The 22698-nt window shown below is 40.4% G+C and overlaps 1 protein-coding gene across 3 annotated transcripts in view; it reads left to right on the top strand.

Annotated features, from left to right (window-relative positions):
- Nucleotides 1-22698, top strand: part of APBA2 (amyloid beta precursor protein binding family A member 2) — a 1094297-nt gene that overhangs the window by 765978 nt on the left and 305621 nt on the right. For 2 of the 3 annotated variants that reach the window (XM_085644084.1, XM_085644085.1), the window contains one exon: nucleotides 12238-12273. The exons of the other annotated variant lie outside the window; for it this stretch is intronic. In XM_085644084.1, the coding sequence (XP_085500210.1) occupies nucleotides 12238-12273 (36 nt within the window). The remainder of the gene's footprint in view (nucleotides 1-12237; nucleotides 12274-22698) is intronic. 3 annotated transcript variants of the gene reach the window in all.

The raw sequence follows: 22698 nt of genomic DNA, 5'->3' as shown, positions 1-22698 counted from the left end.
CCTCGCCATCAGCTCCAACTACTTAATTCTCCTCGGCGACCTCCCTCAGACCCCAACTTCACAGCCCTGCTCGACAGCCTCAATAACATCAAACTTGACCAGCTCGACCAGGGCCAAACGCAAAATGCAAGATACACCCTGAAACTCATATTTACCTCCAGCATCAAGATTCAGCCACACTTCCCGCTCTCCTGGATGGGCCACTCCATCATTTACTATTACATCAACACACCACCAGCCGCCACTCTCAATATACCCTGCAGCACAAGATGAAGCTAGAATAAAATAACCAGAACAGACTAGACAAACATCTTCGGGCCGACCAACCAATCCCTACCAACAATAAAGACAATGACACAACACCTTTCAATTAATGGACATCAGGCTGTGCTGATGTCCTAGTATCCCTCCAGCCATTCAAACTGAGGAAAACCAACAAGCAAGCCAGCAGGTACACCGACGACCTCAGAGAATCCATATTTCACTGCAAACAACTGGAAAGGAAATGGACAGCCAACAGGGTAACCACCGCTGGAAACACACACAAGGCTACACTCATACCCTACCACCACTAAATCAGAGAATTAAGAAAAAAAGCCCTGGCACTGAGCTCTAACAACTGCAAAGAGCTTTTCACCATTTCAAAAGAATTCTCCAACTCCGCAGCAGCAACCAACACCATCACACCTTCACAAAGATCTACAGAAACTTCACCCTCCAGCCCAACCCAGAAGACATCATTGGCCAACTACTTACCATCATGAGCAATGACCGTCACCTAACTGATGCAAAACTACTCACCAGCGCAGAAACTGCCACAATCATGAAATCCATACACTCAGCAGCCTCAGAAGACCCATGCCTCACCACATCTACAACTCAGGAGGATCCATGATCAGCTCCGCTCTCACATCCAACATCAACACATCCATCAAATGTGCAACCTCATGGTCAACTGGAAGAACACAGAAGACAACACCTTCCTGAAGAACCCATCGGTTGACCCAATCAAACTCAGCAACTAACGACCCATCTCACTACTACTTTTCCCTACCAAAGTCATGGAGAACGCGATCAACAGACAACGCTCCAGCCACTTAGAACATGACCAACTATTGGACAGCACAGAGTTGTGCTTCTGTAGAGACCACAGCACAGTAAGTACCCTTACTGCAGCAACCAAAGACACCAGGACAATCCATGACTGCAGAGACACTGCAGCTCTAACCCTGCTTGATCTGTCCATAGCTTTTGACACCGTCTCTCACCACACCCTCGCCTCAAGGCTACACTACACTGGAATAGAAGGACCAGCTATAAAGCAGATAGCCTACTACCTTACAGGTAGAACACATATCATCCCAACACTCTTCAACACCCACATGGCACCTCTTGCAGATATCATCAGAGCCAACGGATTCAGCACCATATACTACGCTGATGACATGCAGCTTCTCCTATCCCTGACAGACTGTGCCAACACCTCCAGAAACAACTTCATAAACTGCATGATTAGCATGACATATTGTATGAAACAGAACTATCTGAAGCTCAACACAGGCAAAATGGAAGTACTGATCTTCGGAAACAAGAGCACACCCTGAAACTCCTCCTGGTGGTCAGCTGAATTAGGACCCACGCTAATCCCATAGTAAAAAGGCAGAAATCTAGGGCTCATCCTCTAGTAAATGCTGTCACCACCTCTTGTTTCCCCACACTGTGAATGCTATGCAAGATCTTCAAGTGACTACTTCATACCACCAGATGCACCTTCATTAAAAAGCCCTGATCATAAGTAGGCTTGACTATGGCAATACACTCAATGCCAGAATCCCAACCTACCTAACACAGAGATTACAGACCATTCAGAATGCTGTTGCGAGACTCATCTTCAACCTCCTTTTCCTTACCCACATCTCAGAGAGCTCCAGTGGCTCCCCACCCAGAAACAATGCAAATTCAAGCTGCTCACCCCTGCGTTAAAGGCCCTCCACAACATTGGACCTGCCTACCTTAACAACCGTCTACACTTCTACCAACCCACCAGATAACTGTGATCTACGTCTCTCTCCCACACATATCTCATGCATCCACAGAAGCAGAGTTGGAGGTCGTGCTTTTTCTTACATTACCTCCAAGACCTGGAACAACCTTTCCCAAAACATCAGGACCTCTTCTTCACATCTCAACTTCCACAAAAAGCTGAAGACCTGCCTCTTCAACTAACCCTGCAGATTTCCTCTGGGTGACCTACACCTGGTCTTGCTTGACCTACATACCTAGTAAAAAAGAATGATTTTCCCTTGGTACCTATTGACTAAAACGAGGCAAAGCTATACCTACTATCTCCTCATTCGATCAGCGACCCACACATCCACAGAAAAAGAATAAAGGTAAGAAGTAATTATAAGAAACATAATTTTCGGGATGAAAAATGAATTTCTTTGTAGAGCTCCCTTCAGTCATGAGAGGTGCACTTTCTTTATTCTGATAAAGAGGGATTTGCCATAATTCATTTTGAGAAAACAGTAGATTGTGCTAACTTCTTGAGGTCCTTCTCTGGGATTAACAGTTAGGTCCCTCACTCTTGTATGGTAAACTGTCCAATCAAGAAACATTGTGTTACCAACATATCATGTAAAACGCATACAAGGGCACTCAATAGGTCACCCGAGAACCAAGGCTGAGCTGTATTATGACCATAGCCGATCACTATGGCCTCTTTTAGAAAGGTAATCATTGTTATGCTTCTGGGTGAATAATAATCCAGTGAATAATAGATACAAATGGACTCAAAGTTAACCAGGGAGCTCAAAAGAAACATTTATGACGGTTATGAAGTAAAATGACTCTTATTTACAATTAAGGAGCAAAAACGTATTTACAAAGTGCAGTAAATTGAAAAGGGGAAACATGTATTTAAATAACAGCTGATTTGGCAATCAGTCAGTAAATGAAAATGTGCTTGTGGACGCCATTTTGACCTCATCAAGAATAGGGAGATCTATCAGGACTGGTGGGGATAAGAGAACTAGAGACAATAGATAACGAATAGAAAATAGATATCAGATAGAAAGAAGTTAGAGAGAGATTAGTCAAGGTCAACTTGGGGTCCTAATCCCTATATGTGGCGGTGTAGCTGAAAATATTCAGAACCACTTAATGGAGAGAAAAAGACAGTCAACGGATAAGGCAGGCATAAAGAATTCTGGTCAAAAAAGTTTAAGAGAAGCTCATGTGATCACACAGGGCATACTCGCAGAACTGAGTTGGAAAGTTTTAATTATAAAATAGGACAAAGAACCAGGAGGTGCAAAATGTTGATTAAGCCACAAGTATACTGTATTGGATTACACATGAGGCACCATAAAATCACAGAGGGCTGAAGGTAGAGCCCTTCAGTGAGAGGACATACAGTAGGTAAGAGATAATACATAATTCCAACAACGTCTAAAGCATGTATGTGCTGCTTACCAATTTAAAGGTGATCTTTAAGAGTAGCATTGCCAGAAGCATCAGGACTACCAATACCATGACTTTAATGTGTTATTGGAAGTTTGGTGCTTTTGTTCACAGTAATATACCTGTCATCTAACACAGAAGGGTCAGGATGAATCTGGCCAGTCAGTTCAACCTCCTATCTATACACAACACTACACGTCAGAACTGATTGTCTCTAACGTGTAGGTAAAAACACAAAGAATGGAGAGTACCAAGGGAGGGACTCTCCTTCTTTAAAGATGGAAGCCCTCACCCACCCAATAGGTGGCATGCTTCATCATCGGGCCCCTCCAAATACCATTTCCTATAGATATTAGTGTATGCTACTACCCATTCACTATCATGGGGACCATCGGGGAATTTATTCAGATGAATATGTCGCTGTGTCACTCTAATTGTGAAGGTTATGTGCAGATGGGAGCACAGTGTGTGAATTAAAACAACCCACTGAATAGAGTGAACTTTTTTATTGAATCTCCCAGTGGTAGTATTAAAAGAATAGCAGGGAATATTTCTAGTCACTAGCAGAGGTTGACATGTTTCTGCCTTTTCGACCCTTTTAAAGACCAAAGGGGAGGGTATTACATGCTTTTGAACAGAGACGATTCTGTTGTGATGTGTCAAAAATAAAGCCTAGAACACAGGCATATTAGAAAACAATATCCCATTTACTCAGAAATTGGGTCACAGATGGATGGAATGAGAGAAATGAGGAATCCATTCTGGATTCCACACTTTTCTTTACTGGAGGCGGCTACAATCAGAACACTGTAGTGAAACTAATTGTATGCTGCAGGGCATACACTGTGTAGGAATATGAGTAAATATATGGTACTGAGCTTGTGTCTCATAATTACCTTAAACAGCAGAATTACAATTAGATTTAATTGAATAGTTCATTGAAGAAGGCCACTACTTTTTACAGTTCTTTTAAAGATCCCCTGTCTATGGATAATGATGCTGTTTTCTGTTCTTAATAAATTCCCTTTCTTTTAAATGAATCCATTCTAATACATTCTACTTTGTGGAGTTGTACTCTTTACATATAGGCTCATTACAGTTATGTTTTGTGTGGAAACCAAAATCCTATTCAGCAGAAGGTTGACCTTACCCTTAAATTGGAGTAAAAGCATGGTTGTCAACCATGGGCCTTTCTGGCTTCCTGAAAGCTGAACAAACATAATTTCTGTTATTGTCATAATAACGAACAATGGCACTCTACCTTGTGAAATAAATCCCATGACTTATCATGCTAATTTGACTCAATAGGAACTACGATCAGCCTCCCTTTTCGTTTGGCCCTGTCCAACTGTACAATGCAGACCTCCTCAAGGGGAGTCCAAAGCCTATCCCCCAAATCCTTCTGAGTGTCATTGCAAACACTCTGTGGCAGGCGCACTTGTGTGGTTGATTCTTGTATCAAAGCATTTGTATCCTTGATCGAACGTGATTATGAAGATTTCTTATTACTTTACGCCAGAATGGAACAAATTCGATTTTTTGCACGGTCATTACCTGACAATTTAAAATAATGTTTATTATTAATCTTGCCAACACATGAGCCTTAAACAAAGCTTGATTTTCTTTACCTCTTGAAAAGTTTTTTCACAGCTTAGTGTTTTTCATTGATGACTGGTAGTTTTGAGGTGGCTTCAGTGGATTTACTGTTTAAGTCAATAGATTGTGCATGACCCTTTGAAGCCCCAATACCGTAACTTTGATTTTCATTTCATTGGATTTTGTGGTATACACATAACGGTCTGCACCTCTCATTGGCTGTTTGTTTATAAATTGACTGCTGATTATCACTGCAAAGATCCAAATTATTATTGTTTTTCAAAGCATCTAATAGAAGTTTTAGAAATGGGGGAAAGTTGCACAGCTTATCAATTATTGGTTGATATGAGCAAAATATGGTGGTTTATGATGCTATGCAGGGTCCCCACTTTGGAGCCTATTTTGGAGCATAAGACAGTCATAAAAGCAGATAATGAGTGATGCACATATGATTGTAATTCAGACTTGCCTAATTGCCAATTAAGAGTGGAAAAATTAAATGGGCCCTTGTCTGCACATTAATGATCATAGCATTACATGTGATATCTGATTTATTGTATTTTTTATTTTTTTATTAATAAGGATTGCGCTAAAAAAGACTGGCATATTTATACACCCACTCCACATGTACCCTCCTACTTTGTCCAGAATATTCAATGCATGCATTAGTTCTGGGTAGTTCGCACATTTTCCACAAAATGAACTGATCCTGTGTAGTAATTCTTGAAGGTGTGCAAAATCAAAAGCCTTTAAATGACTGCTCAGCTCCTGGCCATTTAACCAGACAACAAGATGGTGACACACTTAGCACAATTTGTGCACTATGTGCGCACCGTCGGCTCACGCTCCATTAACCTTTTCCAATTATAGCAGCGCCCAGCTAATCAAAGTGTGGACTCTGCAATGGACTTCTGCTCTGAAGTATGTTGTTGCTGCTGATGCAGTGGAGTTTACCAGCTCTACACATACATACACACAACACTCATTTGGTGTGAGGTCATAGACATCAGAGTGACAAGGATTCAGGACAGGTTCAGGACCGGGAAGGTGACCTCTTCTAGTGTAACCCCTCTCTGGTGCTACTCCCTCCGGCTCAGGCTCGTCCGGACCCCTTCCTAGATGTGCCACCTCGGTTGTTCCACTAATTTCCCTAGTGTTGGATTCTTCAGTCAGATTGCAGTAAAATCGGGCAGCATCTCAGCATAGCATCGGCATCTCGTGGGTCAAGTGTGTCTAACTATCTAGAACTTGCCTCTGTTATACCAATTCAAATGTATGATCCACCCCCAAATGTTTCAATTCCATGTACACCAGAAATTTGATTGGGCCAAGCAGTGGGGTGAGGACATCACACCATACTAAGTGCAATAACTTTCTTTAGTTCTATTGTCTAGCTACCCGCCCCTTAATTTTAATACCCACAAGCTTTATTCCCACAAGCATTTCATATGTAGATCGATAAATCTGTACTACAATGTTTCATCTTCTTCCTCTCGTAGGGTCAGAAGTTGTTCTTCCCATGTCCTTGCTAGGCTTAGGGGTTGGCAGCCATTCAATGATATCATTGGTCTCAGGACAAGCAGACGTGGTGAGACTCCACGGCCCAAATATGAGCTATTAAAAAAGTCAGAGACGAACATGTTAGAATGCAAAATTAAATGAATTCACTGTATACCACTTACTTCTACTCTAACCCTATTTACTTAATACATCTTTTGCATTAATGGTTTAGTAAAAGTTGCATAGATTAGTTTCAGCACAGAATATATGTATTAGAGCGAGGGTTTCGAGCAGCCATATTAAAAGCTATTGCGCAGCTGCAAAGATTTCCCCCCAAGCGACAGAAGACATCATACTACGTAGATGTAGTAGACGCATTCGCAGAAGAGTTCCCGCGTTTTTGGCGGCCATTTTAAGGACACTCGGGTTACTCATTAGTAAAGCACATAGAAAAGCTTCCCCAAGATACAACATGTAAAATGTGATGCAAAATTAGTATTCACAAACAGGTTGGTTATAATGTTATAGGTTATTCGAGAGGATTTTACACGAGCAAGTTTCTTTTTATACGAAACCTTGCTCCATCACTGCTTCAAACTACCAGCCACAAGTTTGCTGAAGTGGAGAAGGAATGTAGGGAATTCGATTACTAGTTGAGGGGGGTGAAACCCTACTGAAGCAGCAACTGCGATCTCTGTCAGGGTGAAATACAAGCAAACTCCAAATTAACCTGTGTTTAACCTTCCGGTAACTTGGAAAAAAATTGTCAGGTTTAACTTGGAGGCAATGTGTAAAGTATTTGGGCAACACTTCAAACAGTAACAAAGTAGAAACACATCACAGAGAGGATCCCACACCAGATTGTTGGATCCATATTAGAGAACTGGAGTAAATTTTAATAAATAAAACAAGATCAGAATGACAAAAATCCAAGAAGTAGAACCAGATATATGCATTTTTTAAGAGTTAAGTGAAAATAGCTCTAAAAAGTACAAAGTGTCAACTGTGGATATCTTGTCGCACCAGACTGGGACACAGTCACAAATAGAGGCCAACCACAATGAAACATGGGCAGCTACAGGGACCCAGTTAGGCCCGCTAAACAAGAGCACCTTGAATCCTGATTGCGGAGCGCTGCGAGGTTCCATGTCGAAGATGTGTCACGCAAATGAGGCAATGTGAGGTCCATGCATCGTCATAGAGGCTGCCGTCGATGAGGGGTGCTTTGGAGATGCATCAAACAGCGGCGGTTCCAATGAAGCTGTCAGCTGTGAGATTGAGTTGTTGCAATGGAAAAAGCCTCACAGCAGAGGTGTTGCACAGGTTCTGTATGTGGTTGCGCAGCAGAGTGGATGCGTTGGTTCTGCAGGATCCACAGATGGGCTGGAAGAGCACCTTCACACCCACTTCCAAGGGTCCAAGACTGGGTTGGCACCATATTACAGGGTAGGACTCACAGTTGTAGAGTCCAGGAGCTGGTTACAAGAGACTGGCCCTTAGAGTTACTCTGGTGGTCCTGGGTTCAAGTTACAGGTCGAGTCCTTTTCACAAAAGCAAGAGAGCAGCAGGTAACCACATTAGTTACCAATCCCAATTCGTAATGAAATACTTTTGTACACAAATTTCGAGTCCTGAAGTCCTTGTGTTTGCTTTGTTTGCCCTAAGTTGGCAGGGTATGCCCAGACGTGGGTCCCCTGCTCACTTTGCCACTGGATTCAAACTAGCCTTGCTGATGAGGGGTGTTACCCCAAAACTGGTCCCAAGATGCTTGTTTCTGGTCCAGGGAAGTCATGGCTTGGCAGTTCGGGCTGGACTGTTCCCATGAGGCACGGAGTCAAGACTGATTTGCATATCGCTGTGTCTGAACTGGGGTGGCAAAGTGAGCTGAAGAACGATGAATGATTCAACCCAGATCTGTGACTGGGGGTGAGTGTTTGAAAAGTTTCAGCACTCCGTCCATCATCTCCTTGTGTTGGCTTTGTTCACCCTAAGTTGGCAGGGTATGCTCAGACGTGGGTCCCTTGCTCACTTTGCCACTGGATTCAAGCTAGCCTGGCTAATGGGGGGTGTTACTCCGAAACCAGTCCCATGATGCTTGTTCTTGTTTCCGGTCCAGGGAAGACATAGCTTGGCAGTTCAGGCTGGATTGTTACCATGAGGCACAGTGTCAAGACTGATTTGCATATAGCTGTGTCTGAACTGGGGTGGCGAGGTGAGCTAAAGAACGATGATGGATTCAACCCAGTTCTGTGACTGGGGGTGAGTGTCTGAAAAGTTTCAGCACTCCGTCCATCATCTCCTTGTGTTTGCTTTAAAAGGTTTATTTTGCCAAGTTGAAATGGACCGTTTAAATTGACACACAGGCTGCAATGGCAGGTCTAATACATGCTTAAAAGGCTGTGTAAGTGGGCGGCACAATCAGTGCTGCAGGCCCACTAGTAGCATCTAATGTACAGGCCCTGAGTACATATAGTACCCCTTTACCAGGAATTTACAAGTGAGTACAAGTAAATTAAATGTGCCAATTGGGTCCAAGCTAATTTTGCCACAAAGGAGAGAGCACTAGTTAGCAGTACTAAAGTGCACAGAGTCCTAAGGCCAACAAAAACGAGATCAGCAAAAATGGAGGAAAAGGGAAAAATGTTTGTGGAAAGACCACCCTAAGACTGACAGTTCTAACAATGAACAATAAAAAAGGACTGAAATGCCAGGACAAAAATGTTCGGGTCACTTGTCACACCATTCTGTCAGCATTTTGCAATTGTTACAGCCTCTAGCCTATAGGAGCGTGGATTCAGGAATGGACTTCCTGCACCAAGTATGTTCTTACTATGTTATGCTATCAGTTGAGAGTACACTGGGGTAAACAGCGCTGTTTGGTGGAATCAGGGCAATAAAAACAAGGGATGAAGTGCCAAGACAAACAAAGTGGCTGTTAGTGCCACCCTGTTAAAGATTTGCAATTGTAACGGCCTCCGGCTAATAAAAGTGTGGAATCCAGAATAGACTCCTCATTTCTTATTCCATCCATATGTGGCACAGATTTTGGGTTATTAATTTTCAAACTGCCTGTGTACTATGTTCTACTTTTGAAACATCACAACAGAGTGATCCCCTTTCCAAAGCATGTAATACCCTCCCCTTTGCTATCAGATCAGAAAATAGCCGCCTACATTTCCTAAAACTGCTGAAAACCTAGCTTATCCTTTGCAATAATAACTGCTCCTGACTAAAGTCAGTTTTGCCTACTGCTGGGGTATCCTTTTGGGTCATTATTGTACCCTTAACACCTTTTTTTCCATTCCATTCCATTTTAGTATGTGTGAGGAGCTCACTATGTGACCTTTCTATAATCTCTTTGGTTGACAAATAGTGGTATTCTAAACACTGAAAATACCTTTACCACATCAGGAGAAATTAGGTCTCTCATTCTCTACATCCTCATTAGCAGGCATTGAGTCTGAGATAAATAAGCATTTTCTAAGATATGTTTCTCCTGTTTCCCTCATCTTCAGTCTGAGAACAGACATCCTGACCTCATAAGTACACCAAGCCCACAGCCAGGAACTTAAACAGACAGCTCTCAATTCCATTTTGCGGTATTGGAGTGACCAGATATCGTTGCATGTGTGAAACCTTTGAACGTGAAACACTATGATTTTGCCTTTTGAATTGGCAGGTTCACCAATCCTTGGGAGCAGGCCTATGCTTGACTGCTTAGAGTGATACATAAATGTCTTGACATGACTTGACTGCTTCTGAAGGTCCTCCAAAAAACAAATGCAACTCAGTCTGCTCAATCCTCCTTAGAGCCACATCTTGGTACATCTAAGCTGGTTCTTTTGAACACTGCACCATCTGCAGGAAAAGGATATTCATCATCCCTTGAGATAGATGCTGTAATTATGGATGATGGGAGGATCCTCCAACTTCTTATAAGCTTTCAGCTTGAGGGCATAATTTCTGAGAAGCTAATCAATGTCACCTCTCCTAAGCATCCCAATATCTGCCAGAAAAAATCATCAGCAGGTCCTCGGCACAAAAGAAACTTGTTGAAGTTTTATCTCTAGCTAATCCTACCCAAGAACATTCATTGACTCGCCACCTATTAAGTCATGCCTTTCTTCAGACACCTGGTAGAGTCAGGCATTCATGAAGACACTGACAACACCTAGTAATCAGCTAATGGGGCATTAAGGAGTAAGGCAGGGAATATTTCTCACCTCTACCAGATCTATCAAGGGTACCTTCAGCAAATGTCATATCTGCTTCCTCCTATTACAAGGCTGTCTAGCAGAAGGGATCTGAATCATGATCTTTCCTTCTTGAACCACTAGCCTTTTGACCCTACGCCCTGTGTAAAATGAAACCCCTTTTGTAGAAAACCATCTTCCTAATCACCATCTCATGTGTAGGGCACATTAGTGAGGTCCGGGCTTCCATGCACGTCTAAAACATACATTATCTTTTATTGAGACATGGTGGAATGCATCCACAATTACAAACGTGTTGGATACATTTCTTGTAATTGGGGAGATTCCTATGTCACTTCCTTTCTGTACCCTCTCAATACCTTCAATGTAGAGGTTTCATGTTAGGCATGAGTTTAACATGTATCTAAATTGAATTAGGGATAGATGTTGTTTTGACAAGCCTTTCATCAAATACAGAGGATGTAGAGCAGACAACCTCCAATTCGAAATAATTTCCAATTCAGTAACCTGTTTTCCTATTGCTACTGTTCATAGGAGAATACCTTTCTATTAAATATCTGTCCACATTCAGCCGTTCAAATGCAGCTTCATGTGCTTTTTCCAGACATGTGACTGCAGATTCGTATACAATGGATGTATGGAGCCAACAGCACATCTACAAGAATTCTTGATGTTTACTGATAAGGTGATGTGCGATTGTACCTAGAGGTCTTATGAAATCTCCTTGAATAAGTCATTGGCTACCTAATTCCACCTTTCTCTTACTTTCTACCTCGTATCTTGCTGGTGAAGATACCTAGAGGTGTGAAAAACAGCCAACGCAGCCTCTACAAGAACTGCACTCTTAATTTTTCACTTATAAGGTGATGTGCAATTTTGCCTGGAGGTCTATATGAAATCTGCTGGAATAAGTCAATTGCTGCATAATGGCACCTTTCATTTGCATCCTACCACTTTTCTCTTTCTAGTGAAGCTACCAATAGGTTTAAAAAAACAGCTATAATGTAGGAGTTTCATAGAGTTACTTTTGTAGTGGCTCCTTGAGTGTAGGCCTTCTAATATTCTCTATTTTAACGTTTATTGTACTACTTGCCCCAAAACAATAATCATATTGCTATTTACTTTCCAAACTAGGTGGATGTTTCGTTGAAAGTACTGGTAGAATCAATTAACAAGCTGATCTTCATATTTATTTTCCATCATCATTTTCATCAGGTGTACCTGAAATGTACTTATAGAGGACAATTAGATACTAAATAAAGACCATCTGTACTATGCACATAATTGAGTCAAATGAACCATAAGTGCTATGTGCTATTCTGATTGTCTATTATAAGCATTTTCTTTTTCGGAAGAAAATTACATTGTTTGAGTTTTTTAATCAAACTTTCTTTTGACATACACTGTTTTTGTTTTTTGTTTTTTGTGCGCATCTCTCAACTTTCTGTCTAATGGTACTGATCAGAGGATGCAAAAGGCAGCTAAAATCAAGAAAAAAGCGGTGTGTAAAACTTTTAATTTGACTCATGACATGCTTGCTTCCCATTTATTATCCTTGCTTGCCATACACTCTTTGTTTAATATATGCATTCTAATATAATTGCACTTTTAATGTTGTACTTGCTCAGCAAACCAAGCATGACCACAAACATTCACATTTAACATGAAATAAAATCAGTGGCTGTTCCACTATCTAGAGTATATCTACAGAGGGACAAGCTCAACCCACATATCAATATTATAAATTCCCAAATAAGTTAATATAATGAAACACTGTGAATTAGATGTTTTTGCAAACATGCGTTTAGGCAGAAAGTAAACATATGGTTTTCCGTCCTCCAGATATCATGATCCAGAAAAGGAAGCATCCTGAGGTTAATATTTCTGAAAAGTAAATCTGCAGGTGCAGCACCAAACAACTGTAATAATTCGGTCAGCCTCTCTTTAAAATCATTAAATAAGGTTGCACAAACCATTCTTATGTTGGGAGCCTGTACTGTAGTGTTCATGTTAGCACTTTAATTTAACTTTAATTATTTGTATTTAATACATGGCATACTGTTACCTTTATTGATTTGTGACTGAACGAGACTCAGAATAATATTTGATATGCTTAATTTCCATGCTTGCTCCTTTGCATCTAGCTGGAATAAGTCTAAAAGTGATAAAAAGGATATGACAAAACAAAAAACTATGGGTGTTGCTGTTTATAACCCATAAACTCATATTCATATAACAATTGATTTTTTTTTAACTGACAATGCTATTTTCCCAACTTATATCTTCTTAGACATTTTTGTAGCCAAACTGATCCTTCCAACTGTAATCGATTCTCAGCTTTCACCATTAGCTACTAAATTGAAATGGCATAGAAACTATAACTTCCACTAAACATGTTCCTTTATATCTTCCCAAAGTCTTTACATTCAAATTATAGCTTGCAATCCCAGGGACCTCAGTGTGGCAGTGAAATACAATGTACGTTTTAGAGTGGGTGCACTTTCCACTGCATGCATTATGTACAATTGGGCTGAAGCAGTCAATGGAAGAGACAGTTGGTGGCTGTCAACTATCTATCTGTGGGATGTATTTTTTACTACACAATTCCAAGCCTATTTGGGTACAAGTTAATTTTGTACTTAAAGTTAGTGCAAATGCAAATGCATTATAAAATCCTTAGCTCAGTATTAATTGTCCTCCGTAGTAAAGTGATGCCTATTTTTAATATAGTCGATATTATTTAAATAATGAAGGATCACTTCAGATTACATTAGTAAAATAAGATAAATTGCTGGTTGTAGTACAAAGCTACAAAAAACTATTTCATAAATAGTTAAACTATTTTAATATTTCAGCAATTTTGAACATTGGGGGACATAGTCTCAGACATGCAAGATACAAGCATAAGTGATGTGATGTACTGAATATTATCATAAAGTTGTGCATAAAACCCTAATCTCACATCTTCCATAGAAATATATTTTCACATGCACAATTGTTTTTCCAAATGATTGACTTGCACTGCAGGCAATAATTTAAATTTGTGCATCTGAACTCAGTTCTACAAAACTTGACACAATAACAACAGTCCTAAATTAAGGATTAACACACTTCTTATGGTATGTGTAAAATTGTGTAGTTGTGATGGTTACTTTTAAGTCAACTATATATATATATATATATATATATTTCTTTGAATAGGCAAATAGTCTCCTTAGCAGTATTCATTAGGTCACCACAAACAATCATCTAGCTATTAATTTAAGAATGTTCCATGTCTCCTCACCCATTTTCTCATTTAACTTTTTTTTGCTTCTTTAATAGGGCCTATTCTGGCCATTGATATGCACGTATGATCAGCAGAGTGACAACTTTATGACAGTGTGTGGCTGAGAGTGCATTGGTGACATTACAGAGAACCAAGCAAGGATCCCACAAAAAACAAAATTTGCCTACTTGATAAAATTAAACCATGTGCGGGATCATTTTTCTTATACAAGTCGTTAGACCCATATAACATCATGCATTTATGTAATGGTTCTACTGTCCTTTTCTACCGATTACAATATGGCTGCATTCCTCTGTAAATAAGAAATTGTCTTGAATAATTCCAATTGTTTTCTGAAGGCAGCCAGACAGATGTGTATGCTTCTGGTTTTAGTGTATTGGTTAAAATCCATTAAGAGATTATCTCTCGTCACAGTTTAATTCATTTATCGACCTGGAATGTACTCTTTCATCTCCACAACAAACTCCATTTTATACTGCAGTGGATATTACCAAAGAACCACCACTGAATAATAGATACCTTGTATTGAATGACACAGTGGCTCAGTTTTATGTTGCAGCTTATGAACTGAGGAGGGCAGGGGTCAGCCACAGTGCTGCATCTGCACTGGGGATTCTAGATTGGTCTATACTGATGCCCTTTGAGCTCAGGCTACTGACACAGGGGATTAACGAGGCAGTCCACTGTTATCAAACCACTCCACTTGTTCCTTCTCACCCTGCCCCTACAACATTAAGAGGAGGTCGAATGTTGAGGCAAATATTTTTTTTATTGATTAACAAAATGGAATGTGCTGCCCATGTGTTTGCAATTGATAAAAACACCCGTCCACTTGGTTGTACATCACACCTCGGCACTGCTACAATGCACACTCATTAACCAGCAGAGGGAAAGGAGAAGGGAGAGATGTGGCACAGAAGATTAGAAGAGATTCCTCTTTGTATATGTCTTATGACAGACAAAAATTCTGGCACAGGCAAACAAATTAGGAGTGTGCGAAATTTGTATAGTTTACTTTTGTGTAATTACTAGAAATTTCAGCGAAATTATGGAAAATGCAAATCCATTATTTTGCTATATTTTAGCATGGAACGCATCCTTTCAACAATTTATGATGAGGGCGCATTTCACGTTAAAATAGTTCTGCAACAAAATAAAAAAATTATTGCAAATGGCGCATAATTACCTAACTAGAGTAAAAGCCTAATTTCAGAAATGTTCTGTACCAAGCATAACATTAAATTCTCAAATTTACGTGAATGAAGACAGCATAATTTAAATTTCACCAAGGCTTTAAAAAAAACTTACATTTCTTACACTACTCTGATGTTAGAATTAGACTCATGGTAATCTAATTTAATTTGCGACCAAAATACTCTTGTCAAACACACTTTGATCTGAATTAAACAAGGCTATGGTGACAGGCCAGTAGTTAGACAGTAAGTGTCAACATAAAAACATAGAATTTGAGGTCCAGTTTCTAGGCTCATCCTGACTAATCTTCATACAGTCTGTACACAATCAATGCCCATTTTGCAATTCATCGCAACCACAATGGATTGAACTTTGTAGTGCTGTGGCACCCGAGCAAGCTGCCTTTTAATGGAAGCCCGTTCGTGAAAGAATATTGAAACCAACCATTTGTTCCCTCAGCTAGTAGAACTTCTCTACATTTGAGTAGAAAAATCAAACATTTTAAGTGGGAAAAGCATAACTACTAGCATGCCTGTTTAGCCAAGTCATATAGGATTTCTCAACAAAGCATTAGTTTAGCATTTCTGCAAAATTCATAACAAAAATGCTTTTCATTGAGCAGTAACTTGATGTATTGGTTAGCACGGTGTAGGCATTACTGGACTATAAGACCACACGCTATCATAGTTTCTGATTGATCACCCAGAGCTATAAGAATGAAGTCCTGGAACCATGAAAATGTCAATTTAGTGCATAAGGTGAATTATTCTTTCTCACATACTTACACTGCTGTGCTTTTATTGCTGCTTGTTGCATGATATGTGATATTTTCATTTAATATTCACATTTCATTTTTTCCCATAACACATACAATTTGCATGATGCAGCATGCATTTATTTTGCAAGGATTTGTCTTGTGCTGAAGTTTTAATAGCAACCATGTGGTTTGAACAAACGTGCGAAAAATGGTAAGTCGAAAAATCAGCCATGTAAAACTGTGGCTCTAAAAAGTTTGTAATAAATTACACAATTAGCAAAATTAGAAATGTCCAAGAGGGATATGGTAATGACGCATTTATGCTTCTTGTTCAAAATGTGCATCACTAATAGTATGTAGAGCAATTAATCTATGGTTGAATTTACATGTGTATACTGACATTGAGGTGATGCAGTTGATAAGAATTTGCTATAACTGTGATTTCCTGGCTTATACCAATTAGGCCTCAGTGAAGAGGCCTCAGTTAAGCCTCAATGTCATCTTGATAAAAATGTATGTCACTGCATCATGTTTATGTTCTGTTTATAATTCTGCTACATGTAGTCGAGTAATATGTGGATTTGTTTATTTCACTGTTCTCGAAGAAAGCCTACTGGAGTGCCTACTGTAATACGTTTTGAAGGACCTTCTTTCACAATGGTTCACTGTTGTTTATGTAACTAGCTTGTTCTGACCCCTCCAGATGACATCAGGCTTGAGGGGCTGAATCAATATTCATGTAGTGAGTTAGTGCTAAGCTGGTAGGGCATTTGACACTTATAACATGCGTAATTTGACTTGTGGAAAAGTTTTTTCTTTGGTCACACGATGGTGACTTTGCAGACCTAATGTGTTTCAACGGAGAAAATGGCTATATTAACCTGTACATTTGGGGCTGAGTGAGAGACATTTCCTATACTACTAGGGATGCTGCCCAATTTCTTACTGAATATAAAACGTAGGATATTATTGAGTTTGTCTATTGCTCTGAATTGTTCCTTTTACTGCGGGCCTTCATGGCAATTATTTTATGCATTTAAATCGGATTTTCTGCATATGCACTTTACTATTTCTGTATTGTATCTTTTTGAATTTTGTAAATTAAAAGGTTTTTCTAAATTCCACACTAGACTCCAATTTTTGAGTCGATCTATTCTTTATTCGGCTGTATTTTGACATGCTGTTTAGAACCCAGTATCTGTGACCCATTATCTCATGAGAGCCACCCAACATCTGCATGCGCCTTTGAGCTGTAAAAGTTATGGATACAGCATGCCCACAATGGCGTACCATTAAAAACTACTTGGTATTTTGTCGGCACTTGTGCAGTACGGCACTGATTTACAGTGGGTCTACGTAAAAGTCAAACAATGCACTTGTTGTTAGTCACCAGGTTTAGTGATACGGCCCATGCACTGGAAGGTGATTAGCAGCCTCCCCATACCCAGTGATCCAAATTGTCCACTACAATCTATTCTATAAAAATGGAAGGAAAATGAGGGAGACCGTGCAAAAAAATCCAGAATCCTACTATAAAGTAAGACATATATCTGTCTTGTTTAGAAACCAAGCAAAGAAAGGTATCTGAATACTTTTAGCCATGTGCCTGTACTACTTCTTTTTTCACATAGGGATGTATCCATGGGAGATGCAAATGATCTGTGTAAGCTCAGACACTAGAGAAAAAGAAATTCCTTTATAACACCTAGCCTGCTGCTACTTCAGCATGTCTCCGGTATTGAAATTGTTGGGCCATTGGATGCCTGTGCAGTACTTGTAAATTAATTGACCAGAATCTTTAAATTGACGAGTGTCCCCCATTGGGCATGTCTGTCCTTGTGTGAGAGACTTGGTGCTCCCTTTGCTATAGCTTGTAGTATGACACAACGACTAAATAATGGTTCATATAAAGATTCCATGGTATGCTTTATTTACCATGTGGATATTACCACACATGAGATTTACCATGCAGTTTGTACTGCCCAGATAAGTGAATCCTATGGGTTGTACCTTTACCACACAGCATTTGCCATGCAGTATTTTATTCTGCAAATAATTGTTTTTTTTTAAATAAGATTATTTTAATGGGGCAGTGGCAGCCCCCATCCAGTGGCGGCCCATGCAGGTAAGCGTGGTGAGCTAGTGGGGCAGGGCAGGCTTGGGGGGTGGAAGTGGCAAACAACAGAATAGGGAAAATAAATAAGTTAAACCACTTACCTTGAGCTCGCGACAAGCGCAAGGTAAGTGGTTTCATTAATATATATTATTTTCCATTTTCCGTCATTTGTAACTTCCACACCCCCACCCTGTCCCACCACGCCTCACCGTGCTTACCTGCATGGGCTGCCACTGGATGGGGGTTAAGGATGATCTTAAGGTTAAGGTGTGAGTTGTGGTAAAAGGACGGGAGGGTGATTTTAAGGTCAAAGGCCCAGTTGAGGTAAAGAGATGTAAGGGTGATTTTAGAGTTAAGGGGTGGGGAGAGGTAATAGGTTTAGTGTGAGTTTAGGATTATGGGATGGATAATAGTAAATGGAGGAAATGGTGATTTTAGGGTTACGCGGTGGGTAGAGGTAAAGGTATTTTTAGAGTTTATGGATGTTAGAGGTAAGAGGAGTAAGGGTTATTTTAGGGTTTGAAGTGGGTAGAGGTAAAGGGAGATAAGGGTGAATATAGGGTTTAGGGGTGGTTGTAGGTAAAGGGAAGAAAGGTTTATTTTAGAATTTAGGGTCTGGGAGGAGGTAAAGAGAGGTAAGGGTGATTTTAGAATTTAGGATTAGGTAGATGTTGGGATTAATTTAGGGAGGGCATAGCTAAAGGGGAGTAAGGGTGATTTTAAGGTCAAGGGGCGAGTGGAGGTAAAGGGTGGTAATGGTGATTCATGGGTTTATGGGAGAGTAGGTTTAAATGGAGGTAAGGGTGAATTTTAGGATTTAGGTGTGGGTAGAGATAAAGTGAGGTAAGGGTGATTTTAGGGTTTAAGGAAGGTAAGGCAGCAATACAGGTCTAGGGTATTAAATGAAATAAATGAGTATTTGTAGACTGAGGGGTGATTCGTTTTGGGTGTGTATTGATGCTCTTAAGAAGCACTATATAGCATCTTCATCCTAAAAGTGGACCTTGTATGGTGGTGGGATTGCAATGGTTAGAGGTGGCCATATTGAAACAGGAAACGATCTAAATTAATAATTAAATTTGTGGTTGCCACAATTTTGTTGCCTTATTTTCATGGTGATGGAGGTCTGTCACAAGTGTGTACCATATCTGGGATCATTTTATCAATCTTCAACTTTTCAGGAGGCATGCTCTGAAAGTCACTGCCCTTTGAATAATAACACTGCAAATGTTTAACTAACCACACCTGGTCTTAAATATGATCAACCTTTAGTGTGGTTGCTTACGGCTTGATGTCTGACTGCCAACTGTCAATTCCTGGCAGGATGAGCAATAGTAGGGAACTAATTGGGAATACCACAAATCTAATAAACACAGTTGTGATTGAATGGCCTGTGGCAGAAAGTTCAGTGAAATGAACCCAGATGTGCAGCATCCAAATGTTCAGAGATTTATTCTCTATCTTCTGTGGTAAATACCCAAGTTGATCATGATCCAAAGCCATCAATAGAAAGTCGAGGTTGCTTTAAATATGGTGACAAGATAGAAAAATTACTTAGCATGAGTAAGAAAAATATTAGATGCGTCTTGCTCGTATTGCCTCAATTGTGAAATAAAGGCAACTTCAGAAAGTGTTCGAGCATGCATGTTGCAGCTTGATGGTTTGTAGGTATATTTATAGACATTTTTAACATTGAAAAGACATCCTTTAACAGACATCTGTCTCAAATCATTGCTCGTCCACCTCTAGCACCAAATGGACTTTTTTCCTGTGTTCTGTACAGTCTGGTTCTCTGAAAGGTTCAGCCTACAACCTGAATGACATGATATGCAGTCGCACAATGAGAATTAAGTCTACACCCAAAATAAATAAGACCTTCCTTACCTTAGTATAATGAAACACCATTCCAGATATTAAACTGCTAGTCTTTTGCCATGCACACAGTGCAAAAGAGTACATGTGTTCCTGGTCAGCATTTTCATAACTTCACTTAGGGCATTTCTTCTTCACCCTTGAGAAGACATTAGGAATGTTGGGAGTTAAGAAAATATGATGGAAGTCATAAAAGCTAGATTCATTTGCTGGAAGAAACACTCTGTGAATCATGTCTATGCCCATCTAGAGTATAGAACCTACAAAAAATACAAGATAATGGGTGGTAACGTTTAGCAAAATGTCAGTTAAATTCGGTGAGGATGACCATATTTATGGGTTCATCTCTCCCCTGTTATTATAGACAAATGTTCTACTAATTCTTATTTAGCATGATTGCCTATATAACTTGGGATGTGCTTGAAACCAGTCTGTGATATGCAGGGATACCGCACTATTGTCTCATTAGAATATAAAGTTCTCAGTGTATAGCATTATATGAGTGACACCCCTCCAAAAATTGGATTGTGTGATTTGTTGGTCTAACTAGATCAGCTCTGCTGATGGCTCAATATGCATAGTAAATGAGGAGATCTAGGAAAGCTATTGCCACTTGAAGGAAAGGCATGTTACAAGGTAGCAATGACTAATGGTGCTGAGGTGACACGAGAGAGATCTTGAACTGCCTGAACAACACATTCTCAAATGTATATGTGTTGTACCATATCCTATCAAGGTTTTTGTGTAGATTACTGCAATGATTAGGGGATTGCTGTTTGGTAAGGCATTATCAGTTGTTATTAGTTATCAAGGTATGAACCTGGGTGGGAAAGTATCTGTCAGCCATAAACCCTTGTTGGTTTCTGTGGACAAGAAAGTAAATATTGCTTTAAGCTGGCAAGGGGATTGGCTGTGTTGTGGCTGCATGGCTTAGTATAATTGTTTTGTAAAGAGGTTGGCATATATGAGCCTCCGTCTCTCTGGCCACTCCTTGGTTTAAAAATGTCCATAATAGTGGATTTCCAGGAAGATGGGGACATGCCCATGTTGTACACCTGATTAATAAAGAGTTTGCAAGATAATTCCCATTAATCCAGTCTTGCTCATATAGACTTTGCTACACAGACCTTTGGGTTCTAGGATTTTGTATCTGCAAGAGACTGAAGAGCTCTTGAAGTTTACTCCTGGGTAATTAGCCAGTCTAGACCTGCCACCTGTGCTTTAGAGATCCCCGCTACAGAATTCTGTGAATGCCTAATTCCATAACACCACCCCAAGATCCACATACAAAGCCACCCTCAACCTCTACCACCAACAACTACAAGATTCAAATAAATAGGTTCTAACTCTCAGACTCAAAGCCAACTCCAACAACAGCAAAACACTCTTCCCCATTGTCAAGGAGTTCTCAAATCCCACAGCTGCCAACAATCACATCATCCCATCTGATGCACTCTGCAACAACCTCTCAAACATCTTCGAACAGAAGATTGTCAACATCTACAACACAATCGACCCACAGTTTACCAATACAAACTACCCTGACTAGCCGTACACCATCTTCATAATGAAACAGCAGTTAAACAACTTAAAGCCCCTCTCGAATGAAGAAACCACTGCTCTGATAAATACCATCCACTCAGGAGCCTCCTCGGATCCAAGCCCCCACTTCATATACAAACATGGAGGAACCATCATATCCCTCGTGCTCACTGCTAGCATCAACACCTCCATAACCACCGCCACCTTCCCACCTTGCTAGAAAAATGCAGAAGTCCACGCCCTATTGAAGAAACCGACAGACGACTCCCACAACCTGAGCAGATACAGACCCATCTCGCTCCTGACTTTTTCAGCTAAAGTTCCTCAACAGATACAGACCCATCTCGCTCCTGCCTTTTCCAGCTAAAGTTATTGAGAAAGCCATCAATACCCACCTTGCAGACCACTTAGAACTCCATCAACTCCTAGACAGCTCTCAAGTATGCTTGTGCACTAACCACAGCAAAGAGACTGCCCTCATTGTGGCCACTGATGACATCAGAAGCATCCTCAACTGAGGAAAAATGGCCACACTCATCCACCTTGACATCTCTGCAGCTTTCGATACGGTCTTGCACAAGTCACTCATCAGAAATCTTCAGCACTTGAGTATCTGCAGACCAGCGCTCAAGTGGCTATCCAATGAGTTTGACTTCTACCCTACACCCCAGAACCCAAGAAACTCATCTGCAGAGTCCCTTAAGGATCGTCGTCTCAGCGCAACACTTTTCAATATCTACATGACGCCCCTCGCAGACATCGTTAAAGCCCATGGCAACATAGAATCCTACGCCGATGACACACAGTTCATCCTCTCCCTTACAGACTCAACCAGCACTACCAAAGCAAACTTCACCAACTGCATCAGGAACATCGCTGCTTGGATGAAAACCAACTACCTCCAGCTCCACGCAGACAAACCTAAAGGAATATTCTTCGGCAACAACCACTTCCTCCGGAACACTTCTTGGTGGACCTCTGAACTTAGTCCCCCACTCACCCCTGTAGACCATGCCCAGAACATCAGGATCATCTTGGACACTTACCTATTTATGAGCAGACTGAACAACGCTGTCTCCTTTTTATGCTCCCACATCCTGCGAATGTCATGCAAGATTTTCAAGTGGATCGCACTGAACACCAAACAAACTGTCAC

The sequence above is a fragment of the Triturus cristatus genome, chromosome 3_1 (genome assembly GCF_964204655.1).
Source record: "Triturus cristatus chromosome 3_1, aTriCri1.1, whole genome shotgun sequence".
Classification (NCBI taxonomy): Eukaryota; Metazoa; Chordata; class Amphibia; order Caudata; family Salamandridae; genus Triturus; species Triturus cristatus.
The sequence above is the reverse complement of the archived record's forward strand: the minus strand, read 5'-3'. Positions and strand labels throughout refer to the sequence as shown.